Source organism: Pinus tabuliformis, chromosome 7 (genome assembly GCF_031772625.1).
Source record: "Pinus tabuliformis cultivar Carrire ecotype Pingquan chromosome 7, CPIR1, whole genome shotgun sequence".
Lineage (NCBI taxonomy): Eukaryota > Viridiplantae > Streptophyta > Pinopsida > Pinales > Pinaceae > Pinus > Pinus tabuliformis.
The window spans coordinates 2,008,509,310-2,008,531,976 of record NC_142293.1 but is presented as its reverse complement, the minus strand read 5'-3'; the positions used below and the strand labels follow the sequence as shown (position 1 = coordinate 2,008,531,976).

At 40.3% G+C, this 22,667-nt stretch overlaps 3 protein-coding genes across 3 annotated transcripts; all 3 read left to right on the top strand.

Annotated features, from left to right (window-relative positions):
• The first annotated feature begins 5,817 nt into the window (after window positions 1-5,817).
• On the top strand, window positions 5,818-6,687 carry LOC149256540 (uncharacterized). The gene has a single exon (XM_089455401.1). It carries the CDS (start codon window positions 5,818-5,820, stop codon window positions 6,685-6,687), a length of 870 nt encoding a protein of 289 aa, XP_089311527.1.
• Window positions 6,688-10,463: 3,776 nt separating this feature from the next.
• On the top strand, window positions 10,464-11,108 carry LOC149256539 (uncharacterized). Its single transcript, XM_089455400.1, has one exon. It carries the CDS (start codon window positions 10,464-10,466, stop codon window positions 11,106-11,108), a length of 645 nt encoding a protein of 214 aa, XP_089311526.1.
• Window positions 11,109-16,748: 5,640 nt separating this feature from the next.
• LOC149256538 (transcription factor MYB1-like) lies at window positions 16,749-18,598 on the top strand. The gene is made up of 3 exons (XM_089457455.1): window positions 16,749-17,027; window positions 17,249-17,378; window positions 17,523-18,598. Exons 1-3 carry the CDS (start codon window positions 16,877-16,879, stop codon window positions 18,163-18,165), a joined length of 924 nt encoding a protein of 307 aa, XP_089313581.1. The 5' UTR covers window positions 16,749-16,876; the 3' UTR covers window positions 18,166-18,598.
• Window positions 18,599-22,667: the final 4,069 nt, after the last annotated feature.

Genomic DNA, 22,667 nt, shown 5'->3' with positions numbered 1-22,667 from the left:
CGTGGCCTTACATTTTCATTCTTTTCATTTTTTATACTGTAATTATTGATGTTGATGAGACTGCGCAGTGCCCTCCAGAGACTGCGCAGCACCATCCAGTGACTGCACAACACCCTCAAGGAACTGCGCAGCCAATCCCTCCCAGAGATCCTCTCTCCGGCACTGCGCAGAAGGGTCCTTCAGTTTCTTTTGCTCAGCCAACTATTGATCATGCTCCAGAATCATCTAATGCTTGCCAGCATCCGGGTAATGAAGAAATTCCGCCTATGCCAAATTCTTGGGCCGAAGTTATACAATGTGCAGTGAAAGATTTTCAAAAAGCCACTGAAATCTTGCTCAGATCTCAGTCGCTTGTTGAAAAATTGCAGGCTCTTGAGCAAGACAACAGAGTCATTCAAAGCCTTATGGTAAAAACTCCAGGCCTTGTGGCTTCCGACCCTGATGCTACTGATACTCTTAAATCCGGGCTAGAAGCAATTACAACTAGATACAGAAAATAATGCCATGCATTCTATTTACAACATGAGAGAACTATTGTTGAGAAAAATGAAGGAAGGGTTTCATAACTTGCTTCAGACTTCTGCAACAATCTTCAGTAGCTTGCCATGCCTTTTCAGCATATTCAGTTCACTATCTCTTCCGGTCCTGTTGATGGTAGTGTTATTGCCGCTCAATGGATTTCGCTTGCCTTGTCATCTTACAACCAACAAGTCAATCAATTCCAAATAGAGCTTGTTGAAAGCCGCTTAGCAAGATCTGCTGCTCAAGCCGCCAAAAATGCCACATGAGAAGAATTAGCTAAGCATGCTAATGATATTCCCCATGAAGAAGCAATTTCTATACTAGTCCAAAGAGAAGTTGCTAAATCTCTTCAGGCCCAGCAACAGAAATTTGATGCTACTTTGAAGCCCCTACATGATCAACTTGCCTATCTCATAGAGCTTAAGACTTCTGGCATCCCAGCAGCATCTCAACAGCAGCAGCAGCAAAAAAATAATCAACAACGAAGACAGCCCCAGTAGCGTAGACAACAACAGCAGCAGCGACAACAACAACAATAGTAGCAGCAGCAGTAGCAATAGCCCCAGCTACAGCAGCAGCATTTACATAGTCAGAAGAGGCAACAACTTCCCGAACAGCCTCTGCGTAGTCAGCCCCAGCAACTGAGCAGATAACCTCAGAGACTGCAGCAGCTTCAACAGCTACCCCAGCAGCCTACTGCACAGCATCCTCAGCCAAAAAACAGGGTTGGCAGGGGGCGGTTCTGCCAAGGGAATCGCTCCACTCAATCTGTTGCTAGGCAGTCGGCCTCCGTTCCAAACCAGCCTTTCCCGAGCAACGGTTTGAATCCGGAAGCTACCCCATATGCGCCGCTGCAGCTAAATTTGCCCCAAAACCTTGCCCAAAACAAAGGCAAGGCTCCTTTAGTGTAAGCAAGCTTCGTCATCTTTTCTGGTTGCCCTCCATCAGCCCCGCATCCTACTTGGCTTATCTGATTGGAAAAATGACCCCTTCCCAGATTGATCGTAGGATTAGCAATCTTGCTATCCACATTCTCTCTGCCATTACTCTTTCCTTCAGCCAAACCAAATTGTTGGGCCTAGGGCATAAATATATTCCTCGGCCTTCTCCTATGGCCATTGATGACATCTTCAAAGAATATGCTTACTTTTCTCGCCTTTGCCGTCTCAGAAGGTTTTTTAGACTTTCTGTAGATGATTCCCGCAATCCTTTCCGCCTGCCTAATCCCACCTGGGAGCCTCCTATCAATGATCCGGACCTTAATCGCTCTCTTCATATTGGCCTCTCCATCCTTCAAGACCGTATTGCCTCTGTTGATTTTTCCTCAAAACCCAGATTCTCTAGATCCCAACTGCTTGCACTAGGGAGTCTTCGTCGTCTCCCTATTGTAATTAAACCGGCAGATAAAAATATAGGCATTGTGGTTCTAGACAGGGACAGTTATATTGCCGAAGCTCGCCGGCAACTCTCTGATCTCAATGTCTACAGGCAGTATGCAGCAGTTCCATGGATGGCCATCAGAAGATCCCTCAGTCAGCTTCAAGCCAGATATAGGAATCTTCTTTCAGTGCAACAATGGGAATACATAATGCAAGTCAAAACTCATAATGCTAGAGCTTGCAGGCTCTACTTCATTTGGAAAGTTCATAAAAACCCACCTGCCAGTAGGTCTATCTGTGCCTACAACGGTTTTATGTTAGAACCTCTCTCCAAATTCTTGCATTATAAACTTCTCAGCACTTTGCTTGCTCAACCAAATCATCTTCCAGATTCTCTTACTTTATTACAGGATATTGAATCTAAGCATCTTGTTGCCGATTCTTTTCTTGTAACTTTTGATGTGGAGTCTCTATATCCCAGCATTCCCACTCAGGAAGGCTTGCATGCCTTACGGGAAATGCTTGAGCAAAGCACTGCTGAACTCTTTACTCCAGAAGATGTCAACTTTCTGGTTAGTGCAGCAGAATTGGTGCTCAAATGGCACTTTCTTCAGTTTTGTGGCACTTAATATCGGCAAATTCGAGGCACAACTATGGGCAGCAATTTTGTTGTGGTTTATGCCTCCCTCTTTCTTTGCCACCTTGAGCAAGAAGTCTTCAGAAGATGCCCAGCCACCGAGATTCAGCTCTTTAGATGCTTCATCGACGATGGCTGCATGGTTTGGAATGGCTCTAGAGACAGATTGGTTCAGTTCTTGGATTGCTACTAGTCCATCTATCCTGAGCACATTCAGATCACTTCTTGCATCTCGTCTTCTAGTGTCAACATTCTGGACATTGTGCTTTTCAAAGGTCCAAACTTCCATACCTCTGGAAAGCTTTCTACTCGATGTTCTCAGAAACCATTGAATGCCTTTCAGTATATTCCTTTCTCTTCATGGCATCCTCGGCACCAGAAAGTGGCATTCGTGGTCAATGAGTTGCAGAGATACCTTCTTCGAGAGAGCAGTGAGTTGGGGTTTCTAGAGTTCAGGCATGCATTCTACAGTAGACATCAGTTGAGAGGTTATCCACCGGATTTTCTCCAGTCAACACATATTTCATTAAATTTGGAATTAAATTGTGGATCTAGAATTTCAAAATAACCAAAAAACTCAATTCTATTAGTGTCCTTGTAATAAAAAAGTTCCAATTTTAATGAAATATGTGTTAGTCTTGTTTTGCCAAATTTCATTCGGATCAAACGGATGCTCTAATGCAGCAGGTCTATGTGCGAGGTCCTCTTCACTCTTCCAGCCTCAAAAGGGCCCCCTTGGTGTTGAAACTAGACTTCTACGAAGCGACTAGAGCTTTAAACCTCGGGGGTTCCCTATACCCTAAACTGCATGGAGAATTCCAGCACTACCCTTTGCTACAACATATTCCCAAGCCTTTAATTTGTTGGAGAAATCCGCAAAAGATTGGGTCATTCTACATGAGCAGTTCAGATCCTCGGCCATGATTCTTTCAGGAGCAGTGCATATTTTTTCTGCAAATATTTAAGATATTTCTAGAAGACTCTATTCAAGATGTTTCTAGAAGTCTCTAGAAATTTCTAAAAGTCTCTATTCAAGATGTTTCTAGAAGTCTCTATTCATGATGTTTCTAGAAGTCTCTAGAAGTCTCTATTCAAGAAGTTTCTAGAAGTCTCTATTCAAGATGTTTCTAGAAGTCTCTATTCATGATGTTTCTAGAAGACACTATTCTAGAAGTCTCTATTCTAGAAGTTCTAACATGGCACTTGCCGTGTCCACTTTTGCTATATAAGGATAGCTTGTATCTCATTTCTTTTGTATCACTGATGAGTCCATAAAGGACGAAACTAGTTTGATAATACAAGAGATTTGTTTTACATATTATGTGTTTTGCATAATTTTGTGTCCTTAAGCATTTTTATTTTCAGTTTTATTTATCGGTTTTATTATCGGTTGTGTTTTAGTATTGTTCCCACCTTAATCTCTTTTGTTCTTAAGCCCTAAACTTAGTCCATGGCGCAGAACCCTACTGAAATCACTGGTCCTATCACTAGATCCAGATCGGCTTCTCAACATTCTCATAATATTTGCCCTCAGAATGTTCAAGATCTTCAAGAATATGATTCTGCTTCTTCTTATGACAGGATTTTTAATCAGTATATTTTGGAGAATTCTCTTCCTCACCGTGAGAATGCTGTCATGCCTGATTTTTATGATGCAAATCTGAATTTGCAGCCCGAAAATACTGTAATTATTGATGATGATGAGACTGCGCAGTGCTCTCTAGAGATTGCGCAGCACCATCCAGTGACTGCACAGCACCCTCAAGGAACTGCCTAGCCAATCCCTCCCAGAGATCCTCTCTCAGAAACTGCGCAGAAGGGTCCTTAAGTTTCTTTTGCTCAGCCAATTATTAATCATGCTCCAGAATCGCTTAATGCTCACCAGCATCTAGGTAATGAATAAATTCCTCCTATGCCAAATTCTTGGGCCGAAGTTATACAATGTGCAGTGAAAGATTTTCAGAAAGCCACTAAAATCTTGCTCAGATCTCAGTCACTTGTTGAAAAATTACAGGCTCTTGAGCAAGAAAACAGAGTCATTAAAAGCCTTATGGTAAAAACTCCAGGCCTTGTGGCTTTCGACTCTGATGCTACTGATACTCTTAAAACCAGGCTAGAAGTAATTACAGCTAGATACAGAAAAGAATGTCATGGATTCTATTTGCAACATGAGAGAACTATTGTTGAGAAAAATGAAGCAAGGGTTTCACAACTTGCTTTAGACTTCCGCAACAATCTTCAGCAGTTTGCGATGCATTTTCAGCATATTCAGTTCACTAGCTCTTTCGGTCCTGTTGATGGTAGTGTTATTGCCACTCAATGGATTTCGCTTGCCTTGTCGTCTTACAACCGACAAGTCAATCAATTCCAAATAGAGCTTGTTGAACGCTGCTTAGCGAGATCTGCTGCTCAAGCCACCAGAAATGCCGCACGAGAAGAATTCGCTAAGCATGCTAATGATATTCCCCGCGAAGAAGCAATTTCTGAACTAGTCCAAAGAGAAGTTGCTAAATCTCTTCAGGGCCAGCAACAGAAATTTGATGCTACTTTGAAGCCCCTACAAGATCAACTTGCCTAACTCATAGAGCTTCAGACTTCTGACATCCCAACAGCATCACAACAGTAGAAGGAGCAACAAAATAATTAACAACGAAGACAGCCTCAACAACGTAGACAGTAGCAGCAACAACGACAGCAATAGCAGCGACAACAACAACAGCAACAACAGCCCCAGCTACAGCAGCAGCCTTTACACAGTCAGAAGAGGCAACAGCTTCCCCAGCAGCCTCTGCGTAGTCAGCCCCAGCAACTGCGCAGACAACCTCAGAGACAGCAACAGCTTCAACAGCTGCCCCAGCAGCCTACTGTGCAGCATCCTCAGCCAAAAAACGGGGTTGGCAGGGGGCGGTTCCGCCGAGGGAATCGCTCCACTCAATCTGTTGCTGGGCAGCTGGCCTCCGTTCCAAACCAGCCTTTCCTGAGCACTGGTTTGAATTTGGAAGCTGCCCCATATGTGCCACTGTAGCTAAATTTTCCCCAGAACCTTGCCCAAAACAAAGGCAAGGCTCCTTTAGTGTAAGCAAGCTCTGTCATCTTTTCTGGTTGCCCTCCATCAGCCCTGCTTCCTACTTGGCTTATCTGATTGGAAAAATGACTCCTTCCCAGATAGATCGTAGGATTAGCAATCTTGCTATCCATAATCTTTCTTCCATTTCTCTTTCCTTCAGCCAAACCAAATTGCTAGGGCTAGGGCACAAATATATTCCGTGGCCTCCCCCTATGGCCATATATGACATCTTCAAAGAGTATGCTTACTTCTCTTGTCTTTGTCGTCTCAGGCGATTTTTCAGACTTTCTGTAGACAAAACCTACAATCTCTTTCACTTGCCTAATCCCACTTGGGAAGCTCTTATTAATGATCCTGACCTTAATCGCTCTCTCCATATTGGCATATCCATCCTTCAGGACCGCATTGCTTCTGTAAGATTTTCCTCCAAACCCAGATTCTCCAGATCCCAGCTGCTTGCACTAAGGAGACTTCGTCGGCTCCCTATTGTAATCAAACCGACAGATAAAAATCTGGGCATTCTTGTTCTGGATAGAGATAGCTATGTTGCAGAAGCTCACCGGCAACTCTCCGATCTTAATGTCTACAGGCAGTATGCAGCAGTTCCATGGATGGCCATCAGAAGATCTCTCAGTCACCTTCAAGCCAGATATAGAAATCTTCTTTCGGTGCAACAATGGGAATACATAATGCATGTCAAAACTCATAATGCTAGAGCTTGCAGACTCTACTTCATTTGGAAAGTTCATAAAAACCCGCCTGTCGGTAGGCCTATCTGTGCCTACAAAGGTTTTATGTTAGAACCTCTCTCCAAATTCTTGCATTATAAACTTCTCAGCACTTTGCTTGCTCAACCAAATCATCTTCCAGATTCTCTTACTTTATTACAAGATATTGAATCTAAGCATTTTGCTGCCAATTCTTTTCTTGTAACTTTTGATGTGGAGTCTCTATATCCCAGCATTCCCACTCAGGAAGGCTTGCATGCCCTACAGGAAATGCTTGAGCAAAGCACTGCTGAAATCTTTACTGCAGAGGATGTCAACTTTCTAGTCAGCGCAGCAGAATTGGTGCTCAACTAGCACTGTCTTCAGTTTTGCGGCACTTACTATCGGCAAATTCGAGGCACAGCTATGGGCAGCAACTTTGCTGTGGTTTATGCCTGCCTCTTTCTTTGCCACCTTGAGCAAGAATTCTTCAGAAGATTCCATGCGCCTAAGATTCATCTATTCTAACGCTTCATTGACGATGGTTGCATGGTTTGGAATGGCTCCAGAGACAGATTGGTTCAGTTCTTGGATTGCTACCAGTCCATCTATCCTGAGCACATTCGGATCACTTCTTGCATCTCATCTTCTAGTGTCAACATTCTGGACATTGTGCTTTTCAAAGGTCCAAACTTCCATACCTCTGGAAAGATTTCTACTCGATGTTTTCAGGAACCATTGAATGCCTATCAGTATATTCCTTTCTCTTCATGGCATCCTTGGCACCAGAAAGTGGCATTCGTGGTCAATGAGTTGCAGAGATACCTTCTTCGAGAGAGTAGTGAGTTGGGGTTTCTAGAGCTCAGGCGTGCATTCTACAGTAGACTTCGGTCGAGAGGTTATCCACTGGATTTTCTCCAGGCTTGTTTTTCCAAAGTTCATTGGGATTAAATGGATGCTCTAATGCAACAGGTCTATGTGCGAGGTCCTCTTCACTCTTCCGGCCTCAAAAGGGCCCCCTTGGTGTTGAAACTGGACTTCTGCGAAGCCACTAGAGCTTTAAACCTCGGGGGTTCCCTAAACCCTAAACTGCATGGAGAATTCCAGCGCTACCCTTTGCTACAGCATATTCCCAAGCCTTTGATCTGTTGGAGAAATCCGCGAAAGAATGGGTCATTCTACATGAGTAGTTCAGATCCTCGACCATGATTCTTTCAGGAGCAATGCATATTTTTCTACAAATATTTAAGATATTTCTAGAAGACTCTAGAAGACTCTATTCAAGATGTTTCTAGAAGTCTCTATTCAAGATGTTTCTAGAAGTCTCTATTCATGATGTTTCTAGAAGTCTCTAGAAGTCTCTATTCAAGAAGTTTCTAGAAGTCTCTATTCAAGATGTTTCTAGAAGTCTCTATTCATGATGTTTCTAAAAGACACTATTCTAGAAGTCTTTATTCTAGAAGTTTCTAACATGGCACTTGCCCTGTCCACTTTTGCTATATAAGGATAGCTTGTATCTCATTTCTTTTGTATCACTGATGAGTCCATAAAGGATGAAACTAGTTTGATAATATAAGAATTTTTTTTTACATATTATGTGTTTTGCATAATTTTGTGTCCTTAAGCATTTTTATTTTCAGTTTTATTTATCGGTTTTATTATCGGTTGTGTTTCAGTATTGTTCCCGCCTTAATCTCTTTTGTTCTTAAGCCCTAAACTTAGTCCATGGCGCGGAACCCTACTGAAATCACTGGTCCTGTCACTAGATCCAGATCGGCTTCTCAACATTCTCATAATATTTTCCCTCAGAATGTTCAGGATCCTCAAGAATATGATTCTGCTTCTTCTTATGACAGGATTTTTAATCAGTATATTTTGGAGAATACTCTTCCTCACCGTGAGAATGTTGTCGTGCCTGATTTTTATGATGCAAATCTGAATCTGGAGCCCGAAAATATTGTAATTATTGATGATGATGAGACTGCGCAGTGCCCTCCAGAGACTGCGCAGCAACATCCGGTGACTGCATAGCACCCTCAAGGAACTGCGCAGCCAATCCCTCCCAGAGATCCTCTCTCTGGCATTGTGCAGAAGGGTCCTTCAGTTTCTTTTGCTCAACCAACTATTAATCATGCTCTAGAATCGCCTAATGCTTGCGAGCATCCGGGTAATGAAGAAATTCCACATATGCCAAATTCTTGGGCCGAAGTTATACAATGTGCAGTGAAAGATTTTCAAAAAGCCACTAAAATCTTGCTCAGATCTCAGTCACTTGTTGAAATATTGCAGGCTCTTGATCAAGACAACAGAGTCATTCAAAGCCTTATGGTAAAAACTCCAGGCCTTGTGGCTTCCGACCCTGATGCTACTGATACTCTTAAAACCGGGCTAGAAGAAATTACAGCTAGATACAGAAAAGAATGCCATGCATTCTATTTGAAGCATGAGAGAACTATTGTTGAGAAAAATGAAGCAAGGGTTTCACAACTTGCTTCAGACTTCCGCAACAATCTTCAGCAGCTTGCCATGCCTTTTCAGCATATTCAGTTCACTAGCTCTTCCGGTCCTGTTGATGGTAGTGTTATTGCTGCTCAATGGATTTCGCTTGCCTTGTCGTCTTACAACCGACAAGTCAATCAATTCCAAATAGAGCTTGTTGAACGCCGCTCAGCGAGATCTTCTGCTCAAGCCGCCAGAAATGTCGCACGAGAAGAATTAGCTAAGCATGCTAATGATATTCCCCGTGAAGAAGCAATTTCTGTACTAGTCCAAAGAGAAGTTGCTAAATCTCTTCAGGCCCAGCAACAGAAATTTGATGCTACTTTGAAGCCCCTGCAAGATCAACTTGCCTATCTCATAGAGCTTCAGACTTCTGGCATCCCAGCAGCATCTCAACAGCAGCAGCAGCAACAAAATAATCAGCAATGAAGACAGCCCCAGCAGCATAGACAGCAGTAGCAGTAGCGACAACAATAGCAGCAGCAGCACCAACGACAACAATAGCAGTAGCAATAACAGCCCCAGCTACAACAACAGCCTTTACGCAGTCAGAAGAGGCAACAGCTTCCCCAGCAGCCTCTGCGTAGTCAGCCCCAGCAACTGCGCAGACAACCTCAGAGACAGCAGCAGCTTCAACAGCTGCCCCAGCAGCCTAATGCACAGCATCCTCAGCCAAAAAACGGGGTTGGCAGGGGGCGGTTCCACCAAGGGAATCGCTCCACTCGATCTGTTGCTGGGTAGTCGGCCTCCATTCCAAACCAACCTTTCCCGAGCACTGGTTTGAATCTGGAAGCTGCCCCATATGCGCCACTGTAGCTAAATTTGCCCCAGTACCTTGCCTAAAACAAAGGCAAGGCTCCTTTAGTGTAAGCAAGCTCCGTCATCTTTTCTGGTTGCCCTCCATCAGCCCCGCTTCCTACTTGGATTATCTGATTGGAAAAATGACTCCTTCCCAGATAGATCGTAGGATTAGCAATCTTTCTATCCACAATCTTTCTTCCATTCCTCTTTCCTTCAGCCAAACCAAATTGCTGGGCCTAGGGCACAAATATATTCCGCAGCCTCCCCCTATGGCCATAGATGACATCTTCAAAGAGTATGCTTACTTCTCTCAACTTTTTCATCTCAGGTGATTTTTCAGACTTTCTGTAGACGAAACCTACAATCCCTTTCGCTTGCCTAATCCCACTTGGGAACCTCCTATTAATGATATTCACCTTAATCACTCTCTCCATATTGGCATATCCATCCTTCAAGACCGCATTGCTTCTGTAAGATTTTCCTCCAAACCCAGATTCTCCAGATCCTAGCTGCTTGCACTAAGGAGTCTTCGTCAAATCCCTATTGTAATCAAACCGGCAGATAAAAATCTGGGCATTGTTGTTTTGGATAGAGATATTTATGCTGCAGAAGCTCACCGGCAACTCTCCGATCTCAATGCATACAAGCAGTATGCAGGAGTTCCATGGATGGCCATCAAAAGATCTCTCAGGCAGCTTCAAGCCAGATATATAAATCTTCTTTCAGTGCAACAATGGGAATACATAATGCAAGTCAAAACTCATAATGCTAGAGCTTGCAGGCTCTACTTCATTTGGAAAGTTCATAAAAACCCACCTGTCGGTAGGCCCATCTGTGCCTACAATGGTTTTATGTTGGAACCTCTTTCCAAATTCTTGCATTACAAACTTCTCAGCACCTTGCTTGCTCAGCCTAATCATCTTCCAGATTCTCTTACTTTATTACAAGATATTGAATCCAAACGTTTTGCAGCCGATTCATTTCTTGTAACCTTTGACGTAGAGTCTCTATATCCGAGCATTCCCACTCAGGAAGGCCTGCATGCCTTACGGGAAATGCTTGAGCAAAGCACTGCTGAACTCTTTACTCCAGAAGATGTCAATTTTCTGGTAAGTGCAGCAGAATTGGTGCTTAAATGGAATTTTCTTCAGTTTGATGGCACTTTTTTCCGGCAGATTAGAGGCACTGCTATGGGCAGCAACTTTGCTGTGGTTTATGCCTGCCTCTTTCTTTGCCATCTTGAGCAAGAAGTCTTCAGAAGATTTCCTGCTCTCGAGATTCAGCTTTTCAGACGTTTCATCAACGATGGTTGTTTGGTTTGGAACGGCTCCAGAGACAGATTGGTTCAGTTCTTGGATTGTTACCAGTCCATCTACCCTGAACACATTCAGATCACTTCTTGCATCTCATCTTCTAGTGTCAACATTCTGGACATCATGCTTTTCAAAGGTCCACTTTTTCATACCTCTGGAAAGCTTTCTACTCGATGTTTTTAGAAGCCTCTAAATGCCTATCAGTACATTCCCTTCTCTTCATGGCATCCTCAGCACCAGAAAGTGGCTTTCGTCATCAACGAGCTTCAAAGATACCTTCTTCGAGAGAGCTGTGAGTTGGGGTTTCTAGAGCTCAAGCGTGCATTCTACAGCAGGCTTCGGTCGCGGGGTTATCCACCAGATTTTCTCCAGGCATGTTTTGCCAAAGTTCATTGGGATCAAAGGGATTCTCTAATGCAGCAGGTCTATGCGCGAGGTCCTCCTCACTCTTCTGGCCTCAAAAGGGCCCCCTTGGTGTTGAAGCTGGACTTCTGCAAAGCCACTAGAGCTTTAAACCTCGGGGGGTTCCCTAAACCCTAAACTGCATGGAGAATTCCAGTGCTACCCTTTGCTACAACATATTCCCAAGCCTTTGATCTGTTGAAGAAATCCGCGAAAGATTGGGTCATTCTACATGAGCAGTTCAGATCGTCGGCCATGATTCTTTCAGGACCAGTGTATATTTTGCTGCAAATATTTAAGATATTTCTAGAAGACTCTAGAAGACTCTATTCAAGATGTTTCTAGAAGTCTCTATTCAAGATGTTTCTAGAAGTCTCTATTCATGATGTTTCTAGAAGACTCTATTCAAGAAGTTTCTAGAAGTCTCTGTTCAAGATGTTTCTAGAAGTCTCTATTCATGATGTTTCTAGAAGACACTATTCTAGAAGTCTCTATTCTAGAAGTTTCTAACATGGCACTTGCCCTGTCCACTTTTGCTATATAAGGACAACATGTATCTCATTTCTTTTGTATCACTGATGAGTCCATAAAGGACGAAACTAGTTTGATAATACAAGAGATTTGTTTTACATATTATGTGTTTTGCATAATTTTGTGTCCTTAAGCATTTTTATTTTCAGTTTTATTTATCAGTTTTATTATCGGTTGTGTTTCAGTATTGTTCCTGCCTTAATCTCTTTTGTTCTTAAGCCCTAAACTTAGTCCATGGTGCGGAACCCTATTGAAATCACTGGTCTTGTCACTAGATCCAGATCGACTTCTCAACATTATCATAATATTTTCCCTCAGAATGTTCAGGATCCTCAAGAATATGATTCCGCTTCTTCTTATGACAGGATTTTTAATCAGTATATTTTGGAGAATTCTCTTCCTCACTGTGAGAATGCTGTCATGCCTGATCTTTATGATGCAAATATGAATCTGGATCCCGAAAATACTATAATTATTGATGATGATGAGACTACGCAGTGCACTCCAGAGGCTGCGCAGCACCATCCAGTGACTGCACAGAACCCTCAAGGAACTGCGCAGCCAATCCCTCCCAGACATCCTCTCTCTGGCACTGCGTAGAAGGGTCCTTCAGTTTCTTTTGCTCAGCCAACTATTAATCATGCTCCAGAATCGCCTAATGCTCGCCAGCATCTGGGTAATGAAGAAATTCCGCCTATGCCAAATTCTTGGGCCGAAGTTATACAATGTGCAGTGAAAATTTTTCAAAAATCCATTGAAATCTTGCTCAGATCTCAGTCACTTGTTGAAAAATTACAGGCTCTTGAGCAAGAAAACAGATTCATTCAAAGCCTTATGGTAAAAACTCCAAGCCTTGTGGCTTCCGACCCTGATGCTACTGATACTCTTAGAACCAGGCTAGAAGCAATTACAGCTAGATACAGAAAAGAATGCCATGCATTCTATTTGCAACATGAGAGAACTATTGTTGAGAAAAATGAAGCAAGGGTTTCACAACTTTCTTCAGACTTCCGCAACAATCTTTAGCAGCTTGCCATATCTTTTCAACATATTCAGTTCACTAGCTCTTCCAGTCCTGTTGATGGTAGTGTTATTGCCGCTCAATGGATTTCGCTTGCCTTATCATCTTATAACCGACAAGTCAATCAACTCCAAATAGAGCTTGTTGAACGCCGCTCTGCGAGATCTGCTACTCAAGCCGCCAAAAATGTTGCACAAGAAGAATTAGCTAAGCATGCTAATGATATTCCCCGTGAAGAAGCAATTTTTGTACTAGTCCAAAGAGAAGTTGCTAAATCTCTTCAGGCCCAGCAACAGAAATTTGATGCTACTTTGAAGCCCCTACAAGATCAACTTGCCTATCTCATATTCTGTATTTGGGTATCCTTTTGCAGGTTAAGAGCATATAAAGTGAATCATTTCTATCTATGTCTATCTTATTATTTCTGGGTATATTTGCTTAATCTTATATTCTTATATCATATCTGTAATATTTCTGGGTTAGATCTATAACAAGTGGTATCAGAGCTATTTCATATCAGATCCATAACAAGTGGTATCAGAGCACTTTCTTGGGCAAAAGTGCTCAGTGAGTTATATTACAGAAAGAGAGTGATTGAAGATGATAACGATGAAATGAACCAAGTACTGAATCAAGACAACAAACTCCAAAGCTCATGCGATAACTAGAAATCCGAAACACAACCAATCCAATCTACATTGTTGTAATGGAAATGCAGCTACTTAAGCAAATGAACGATTAAACCATGAATCTATGCTAGCATACATGTACAATAAAGAGGAGCCTTAGCTGCTAAGGTTGGGCCCTAACCCAAGAGATTCAGCCCTCTAAGTTAACTCAGTGCTAGCTCAAAACAAAAATCATTCTTATTATCAAAACAATGGAGTACATCAACAACTGTCACAAGTCTTGCAACTCGAAAATAAAGTAGAGTATTACAATCAAAAGTTCGAATCCTACTTAGGTCTTAGCCCTCTCTAATTATGCATCTGATGTCTCCAATGACTTCTTTAAAATTAGGGAGGCTCAACTCCCAAGCTAGAGATAAACTGGTACTTTGACTTCCACTTGCTCAGCTGCCTTCTAGTCCTCATGATTTGGCTGGTTGCACTCCGAGCTAATGGAGGAATATTCGAATGGCAGGGGGGGGGTTAGTAAATGAGGAGAATTTCCCTCCTGTAACTCCTCTCCCTTGTCCCATTCGAGTTTTGACCAAGATCTTTGCCAAATACCTTGTTTTTACCCTTTAATCCTGCATTAAATGCACATCAGACCACAAAGCAAAATATCCAACTCTAACTCATCTCATAAGCAAAATATGATCAAAAGTATGCAATAAGTTGTGAGAATAGTTGGTTTGACTAAGCTAGGAGGTGAATTAAGGCCCATATAATTACCCAATGATGAGGCTCATCAGCACCCAACTTGAGTTCGATATGGCCCTTGGGTTGCGATTTGTAATGTATCCACTTGATAAGGTCTTTCTTCATCGGCCACACTCCTATGAACTTGCAGATCAACGTGTGGTCCTTCATGAAGCTTATGTATCTCTCCAATTTGTTCATTGGGATGATGAATCTCAGTTTCTCTGCTGCACATGGCAGGCATTTTCCCCTGCTACGAGCCTGCCACCATGCCCCGAGGACAGGTCCAGTCATCTAGTTCATTTCCTACACTTGCGGCTAGTTGCTTGGATTCTAGCGAGAATCCCCTACTGTGGCCTCTCGATAGGAGGGGATCTCTCCCCCCAGCTTCCTTTCTCATCCTGACCTGGCAGGCATCTTCCTACTTTGTTGCGCTGCTGTTACCATTAGAGGATTAGGTTCACGACGAAGATTAGTTCATGGCAGAGTCACAGGTCTGCTAGGGTTGCAGAGCATAGTCATTTCCAATGGCATTGTTAACAACTATGACATCTAATTATGTTCCAAGGGGTTTTTCATAGTTTAATTTGATACAGTAAATTCTTCTTCTTCTTCTTCTTCTTATTATTATTATTATAACTTTTAAAATAAAATAAAATAAAATAAAAATATTTATATTTTTTCTAAAAATAATATTAAAATCTAAATTTTTTAATAAAATAAGTAATTATTTATTTACATTTTGTAAAAAAATGAATAATAAATTATTATTATTACTATATATAATAATAATAATAATGTCCATTTTTAGGGTCATAGCCAAGCCAGAAACCAAATTGGTGTATGAGACCCCCTTGTTTGTGGGACAAGGGACCCACCTCCGCGCAACGAATTGGTGTATGAGACCCCCTTGTTTGTGGGACAAGGGACCCACCTCCGCGCAACGATTTGACTGCTAAGTCTATGAAGGCATACATACTCTACCCCCTTCTGGGTTTTGAACCTGTGACCTCTTAGGAGGAAACACATGCTCTTAACCATTAGGCCCACTCAAGCTGTATATATTTATCAATGATTTGTGTCATAGATAGAAATAAAACCTTATGAGTATATCAACCACATTTACTAAAATAATTATTGCTATTATTAAATAATTAATGTTATGAAGATTATTATCGATTTTATTATTATAATAGTAATATAGTATTATTACTATAATAATTATTATACTACATTATTATTATTATTATGATAACTATTATATTATTTTAATAATATAATTTTCTTTTTATAATATTATTATCATTTATTATTATTAATTAATATTACTAATATTATTATTATTATAGTATTAATATAATAATCATAAATATATAAATATCTAAGAATATGGTTGTTATTATTTATATAGTTATTAATAATTATAAATAATTGGTATTTAAAAAGTACACATAATAATTATTATTGTGGTTGATATAGGCCTATTAGTCTATATCAACTACATTGGAAAATATGATTGTATATATGTTTAAGGCCTATCAACCTATATCAACCATATTGGTAAATATGGTTGCAAATAAAACTAACCAATCCTACCTATATATTATTACAAGTGAAAATAAATATAAATTAATACTTGTATTCATTTTGTCTCATCTTTTAAATCTATATATTATTGCAAGTGAAAATAAATATAAATTAATACTTGTATTCATTTTGTCTAGTCTTTTTATGTTATGTCCTTTTTTACTACTATTATTTTTTTAGTAATGAGCTTGACATCTACCAAATTTGAATCCAACTATAGTTCTATGTGAGTATGATTTATTTTTGTCAAATCTGTGAACAAAAAAAATTCCTTTCGGACTTGTCTCATTACACACATTTTCTTATGGATAATCGATGCCACAATAATAGTTCTATGTGAGTATGATTTATTTTTGTCAAATCTGTGAACAAAAAAACTTCCTTTCGGACTTGTCTCATTACACATATTTTCTTATGGATAATCGATGCCACGATACATTGCACTTGGAGCTCTCATTACACACACTTTTCTTATGGATAATCGATGCCGCAATACATTGAACTTGGAGCTTGTCATAAATTTATCTAAGTAAACTAATTTATTGCCACTAGAATATCCTATATGCTTTCAGCCATTGTTTTCTCGATGCGAGCTGAAGAACGGCAGTTGTGCTTAAGAATGACTGGTAGGAACATGAGACGCCCTCTAAAACTATAACACAAACTCAATATAATATGGGCTTCGTGGCGAGATCGAAGGATTGAATAATTACAATAAGGACAGCAGAACATTAACAGCGAAATTATATCAACATGTTAACGTGGAAATACATTTTTGGCACAACTGGCCGTCCTTCGCTCTTTATTGCCTTCGTCCGGTGAGTCACCAGGATTTAGTAACTGCATCTAGATTTTCTTGTAGGATCACGAGGCCCACTTTATTTGAAAAGTGGTTGGAAAAATTGCGATAAAGCTGTGGTCGAGTGGTTTCTCTCTATATATTATCATCCTATTATTGATCTGCGGAGGGGAGAAATCAAGAAGTGGTCTCTGGAAGATATAAGCTGCTGGTTGAGGGTTTGTTGCATCGATTAGGTTATAGATAGATGATGGGTAGATCTCCTGGTTGTTGGAGATATTCGAAACATGAGGAGCGTCTCCAACGCGGGGCTTGGACACCTAGCGAAGACAAGATTTTGATTGAATACATTAAGACTCATGGCATTGCTCAATGGATAGATCTTCCCAGGAAAGCAGGTGAGACCTTTTACCAATTATGAGTAGATTGACTATGAATAATGCGTATTTGCCGACTACCCTTTACAAAAATAAGATCCGTTAACCTAGAGAGGCGAAGTAGTATACGTGGTTTGATTTACTAGAAATATTGTACCTCACTCTAGCAAATATCTCTGAAGTTTTTCGAATAAATTTTCCTTTCATGAACAAGCTTGAGCTGAAGAAATTTGTTTTTGCAGGTCTCAGACGATGTGGGAAAAGCTGTAGATTGCGTTGGTTGAACTATCTTCGTCCAGATATTAAGCGCGGAAATATTTCCCCCGAGGAAGACGAACTTCTCGTTAGATTACATCGTCTTCTTGGCAATAGGTATCTAATTTTTTCAAAATCTGATGACATTCTAATTTTGTATAGAATGTTTGGAAAAGGCATTTAAACGAATTTAATACAATGATTTCAGTGTGATATATACATAATGTGAAAGGATGATTAATATCACTTGGTATTGTGCAGATGGACATTGATAGCAGGTCGACTCCCTGGTCGGACAGACAATGAAATAAAGAATTACTGGAATACCCAGTTAGGCAAGAGAGTCCAAATGGGTGAATTCGACCTCAAATATCAGGAGGCTTTTAAAGAAAGGGCCATTCCTCCCCCCTCAATTTATGATAAAGGATTCCTACATAAAGATAATGATAGCTATGATATACTACGCTTGAAAACAAGGGCAGTCAGACACTGTGGAAGGGCAATAGTAGATGGAGACAATCTTGACAGTTATGATCATGATTGTGTACCAGATACCCATGATGGTATTAATCAAGAAGAATGCTTGAAAGCAACAAATCATCATGTTGTGGAAATAGATACCTCCAAATCATGGTGCCAATTATTGTTGGAGGATTGCATGGGAGATTATCAGTGCGACCTATTGGAAGAGATTAGTGGGCTTCAACCAAACAGTAGCAATGTAACAGATGATCAGCACCAGCCTCAGTCCCCTTTCGTTAGTCAAAGTATAATATTGCAAGAAAATCATGCTTCTTCTTCTTGTGATTTGATTCAGCAGGAATCCCCACATTCTAAAGATTTTATTTCTTCTTATTTTGGCAGCTTCTTAGATTCGGGGGAGCAGTCTATTCTTCTTTCATAGAATATAGTAGGCCATGTGACTAGGTAGTGCAGTGAGAATATAATTTGGCTTGATGAATTACGTGAACCTTTGCGTTCGGTTCTTCTCGTAAAAGCACTTCATGGTTTTATATTATATATGGATATATCTTGTAAATATTTTATGCTCCCAAGATTTATTAAGGTATTGTCTCACTTGAAAATGACAAAGGAAGGAGCAAATTTTACAGATACATCGAAATGTTTGAACATTTAAAAACTTGCCTATCGTGATTCACCACACAGGTTTGGGGAATCGTGCATGGGAATCAACCATCGCGGACATAGACTTACTTTGTCATTTACAATATTGACAAAGGCCATGTGCATTGATTACTTAATGCTCAGACTTAGACTTATATATGGAAGCTATTTTACTTCATTATTATAAAGTATAAAGAACATCTTAAAACTCACTTTATTTCAGGAATTTGTTTCTAACAAAGGAGGTATATCATCTTTCATTTAGATGACGATGATGATGATAGTGGTTAACGTCCACTGAGACCAAATTGATCTATTGGACCTATAATTTTCTTAGTTTTTAATTGTTTGGCTCGTGGTCTTTCTTGGCGAGATTGATGTTGTAGCTTTCTTTTTTTTCTCTACGGTCTTCCAACTTCCTATCCTGCATTTCCTTCCTCTCTTCTGGTTCTTGGGACATTGGTGTCTTAGCTTCGCAATCTATTGTGTTCGTCCTCTTGAAGATAGATGGAGAAGAAGTTTGGTCTAGGAGATCTGCTTTGTTGTTAAATGAAGATTTATTTTGTGCAGTATTCGAATCCTCATAACTGTTGATGCTTAAGGGGTTGTCGAGTTCACTTTTTTGTCCTTGGGCGGGGATTTCTCCTTGCTTGTCTTGAGAGTTGTTTTTTTTCTTGTGATTCAAAGTTTTCTCTAGAGTATTCTTCTTTGATGACAGTGTAGTGTTCTTTTTGTGCTCCTTCCCACCATGTAGATCTGTGGTGGTTTTTTCTAGCACAATTTTTCTGGGAGGCTTTTGGGCAAATTTTGGCTAGATGGCCCGTGTCAAAGCAAGATCAACATCTGAAGAAGACACTTTCAGAAATATACAAGACAGCAAAATAATCGTGATGTAAGTTTATGCGCAGAGGAAGACATACAACCTTTGGAACAAATCTATTAATAAACAGAAGTCATCCTCAGGATACGGTGATTTGGGGACCCATCCCCATCCATTTCTAGGTCACCATAGTGAAGATCATTAATTCAATGAGTGGTGCAATGCATTAGAGTGGTGGTTTGGGATCCGTCCCCATCCATTGCCAGGTCACCACAGGGAAGAACATTGATTCAATGAGGGGGCCAATGCTAAACTCTTCATAGTTGATCACTCGACATAACTATGCTTGGGATATTCTTGTATAAAAATGTGACCAATCAGCATTTTCATTTAAATAACAATGTCATCAAATGGAAGTGAAAGACATTACATTTTAACTCTCTCTAAGAGACACATAACTTGAAATTAGAAAACTTTGCATTTTAACGTTGGTGAGAGAAACATAACTTTGCCTAGTGTAGAGTATGTTAACGGTGTCAAACTAAAAGGTGATGACGAGAGAGAAGATGGTATATTGGTAGCCGCCATTTTACAAAGCAAAGCACACGAGATGATATAATGATAAATGATATTTCAAATACAAGATATATTTCATTGTCATTTCTCATATTTATATAGATCTATCATTTTAGCCCCATTTCCATTAAAATTGAAGATGGTTTAGATTAGATTTCGTAAAAAGCAAAGCACACGAGATGATATAATGATAAATGATATTTCAAATACAAGATATATTTCATTGTCATTTCTCATATTTATATAGATCTATCATTTTAGCCCCATTTCCATTAAAATTGAAGATGGTTTAGATTAGATTTCGTAAAGTAATCATAATGATATTTGTTTTTTTAATTTTATGTTTAAATTTAAAAATTAAAAGTAAAATATTTAGTGATATTTAAAGGTAAGGGATATATTTAATATATTAGGGTGAATGTCCTAAGAATGGTTATATTTTTAGGTTAAATGTAGCCCAAAAAAATAATTAAATATATATATATTTATATATATAGAATTTAAGTTGTGAAAATTCATATAAGCATTGTGAATTTTGATTCAAGGAAGATAATTTCTAGAGAATTATGTTGCCTTTGCAAATTTTAGCATTGTGTGTTAACCTAGCATAATTTAGTTTAAAATGTGTGTGTGTGTGTATATATATATGATGTACACTTAGAGAACTATGTTTTTTTTCCCGTGGAAAAAGTCATAATTTTATTCATAAGACAAAATTACATTTTGTAGATGCTAAAGAGCATATGTAGAGAAATTGTTCTAGTTTTCACAGAAACCAATAAAAAATAAAAATCTAAAAAAGCTATTCTTTTCTCCCTTTCTCTTTCTCCACCTTTGGCCATCCTCTAGTGTTGGGGGTAGCAGTTATAATGGATAGCTGATTTTCTATTATAGTTATGGGAGAGTCCTTGTCCGACTCAGATCCTTCTGATCCATGAGTTCTCTTGTTGCTAGATATTTCCTTTCCTAGGGATCCTGTTGCTGCAAAGGATTACTAGGGGCTTCCTCTTCCTTTTGTGTGTTGTGCTGGACTTTTTTTCATCCTTTTCTACTTTGTATTTGGTAGTCTCTGTTGTATCTTCTTCTTCATCCAATGGTTCTGTATGTTGCCATCCTTTAGGCTTCCTCTATTGCTGCTTGTTCCAGTTGGGTATGTTTCTTACTTGTGGACAAGAACTGAGAAGGTGGCTTGTTTGTAGACATCCACGACATCGGAATGTTGTGTTTTTGTAATCCAAGGATTGTGTCCACTGCGTGTTGTTGAAGTTCAGTATTATACTTTCTGGTAGTCCCTGGCTGAGATCTACTTCAACACATATTCTGGCAAAGGTAAATATTCCCTTTGTGAGTCTATTTTCATCAGTCTTTAGAAATTTCCCCAAGGTGTTCCCTATAGCGATTAGAACCTTGTGGTGCCAGAAGTGTAATGGAAGGTTGTGCAGCCTGACCCAGACTGGCATCTTTGATACCACCATTGTGTTGGCGTCGAAATTTGGAAACCACAGGGTGATGAAGAGCCCTGTGTTGCCCCAGAACCATGGTCCCTTATTAAGGATGTATTCCCTTTCATGTTCTGTATTGAATCTTACTATGAAGAAGCCTTTGGGGCATAAGTAAATTTCACAGTTTGGTGTCTAGGTGGTGTGGATCCAGTGGTGCAGACCGTCAGATCTAGGCCAAAACCCATCAAATCTACAGATAACTAAATGGGAATATAGATCAGAGTACAAGGCATTGACCTCAGGCATTGCAATGGTAAGAGCAGGATTCTTAGTTTTTTGTTCAACGATGTAGGGCTTAGGAAGTTCAGGGGCTATTTCAGGATGGCCTGCGCTTTCCCTTTTCCCTTGACTATGTCCTTGAAGGAGCTTGTGTTTTTGGAGCTTGTTCCAAAACATCCGCCCCGCAAACAGAGATTGATGATGATGGTCGAATTTGTGGTTATGTTGTAATCCTGAACGGTGATGTTATCCTATAAGCAGTGTCCCATGTATATTAGATTTTGCCCATGTAATGGTATGCTTAGGAGGCTCTAGATTTTATATATTAGATCCTAGATCCTGCAGCCCTTCCAAAGCCTTATACAATAATGCCTACCTTCTGGTGTTTTGATGAAGAATTGTGTTGTGCCCATCATTGTAGGGTATGGATCCGTCTGAGAATGACCTCGATCTATTGACCCTGATGTCCTATTGCAAACCGCTAGATCTCCGCGCGTTTAGCTTGCCTTTCAAGCTTTCTTCTGCGTTTTGGCCCCATGAATCATGGCATAGGGGTATCTTAGCCCTTGTATTCCCCCAGATCTGAACTTTGCATGGGCTATTCAGTCCTCTAGGTACCTGATCTATTAGATTAATACCAGATCTGTGGATATTACCATCTTCCATGGTGGGGTAGGTTGTCCCAGATCCATTCAATATCCAAACAAGAACAGCGCAGCCAGACTCTTGATTGTGTATAAGGTAAATGATAAGTGTGCTTTCCCTTACCTCTAGGTTTATGGCGTATAGACTTCCTGATCCAGCGCTATGAACACCGAAGATCTCTTGACCATGGGCCTGAACAGATGTGAACACGGTTGCTGCAGAAACCCTCATCGTCATTTCTGTGTGTGTTCCATCTCTATTCCTCACACATCTTATACCAGTCAGGCCACTCAGGTTGTCGTCTTTGCAGCCCATCGGTGCCCCTCGATGCTATGTTCCATGAGTTTCCTGCCCCATGGGGTTCGTTGTGCTCAAGAATGTGTATGGGCCCAGAGATCTCCCAAGGATTCGTGCCAGGGGCTTCCTTGAAGAGGTCGTGAGCTCCCTGCGGCCATTGGAGCTGCTTGGCTCCCAACCTTTGTGACCTGAGTGCAGGCCGAATGCACTGGAAACCATCGT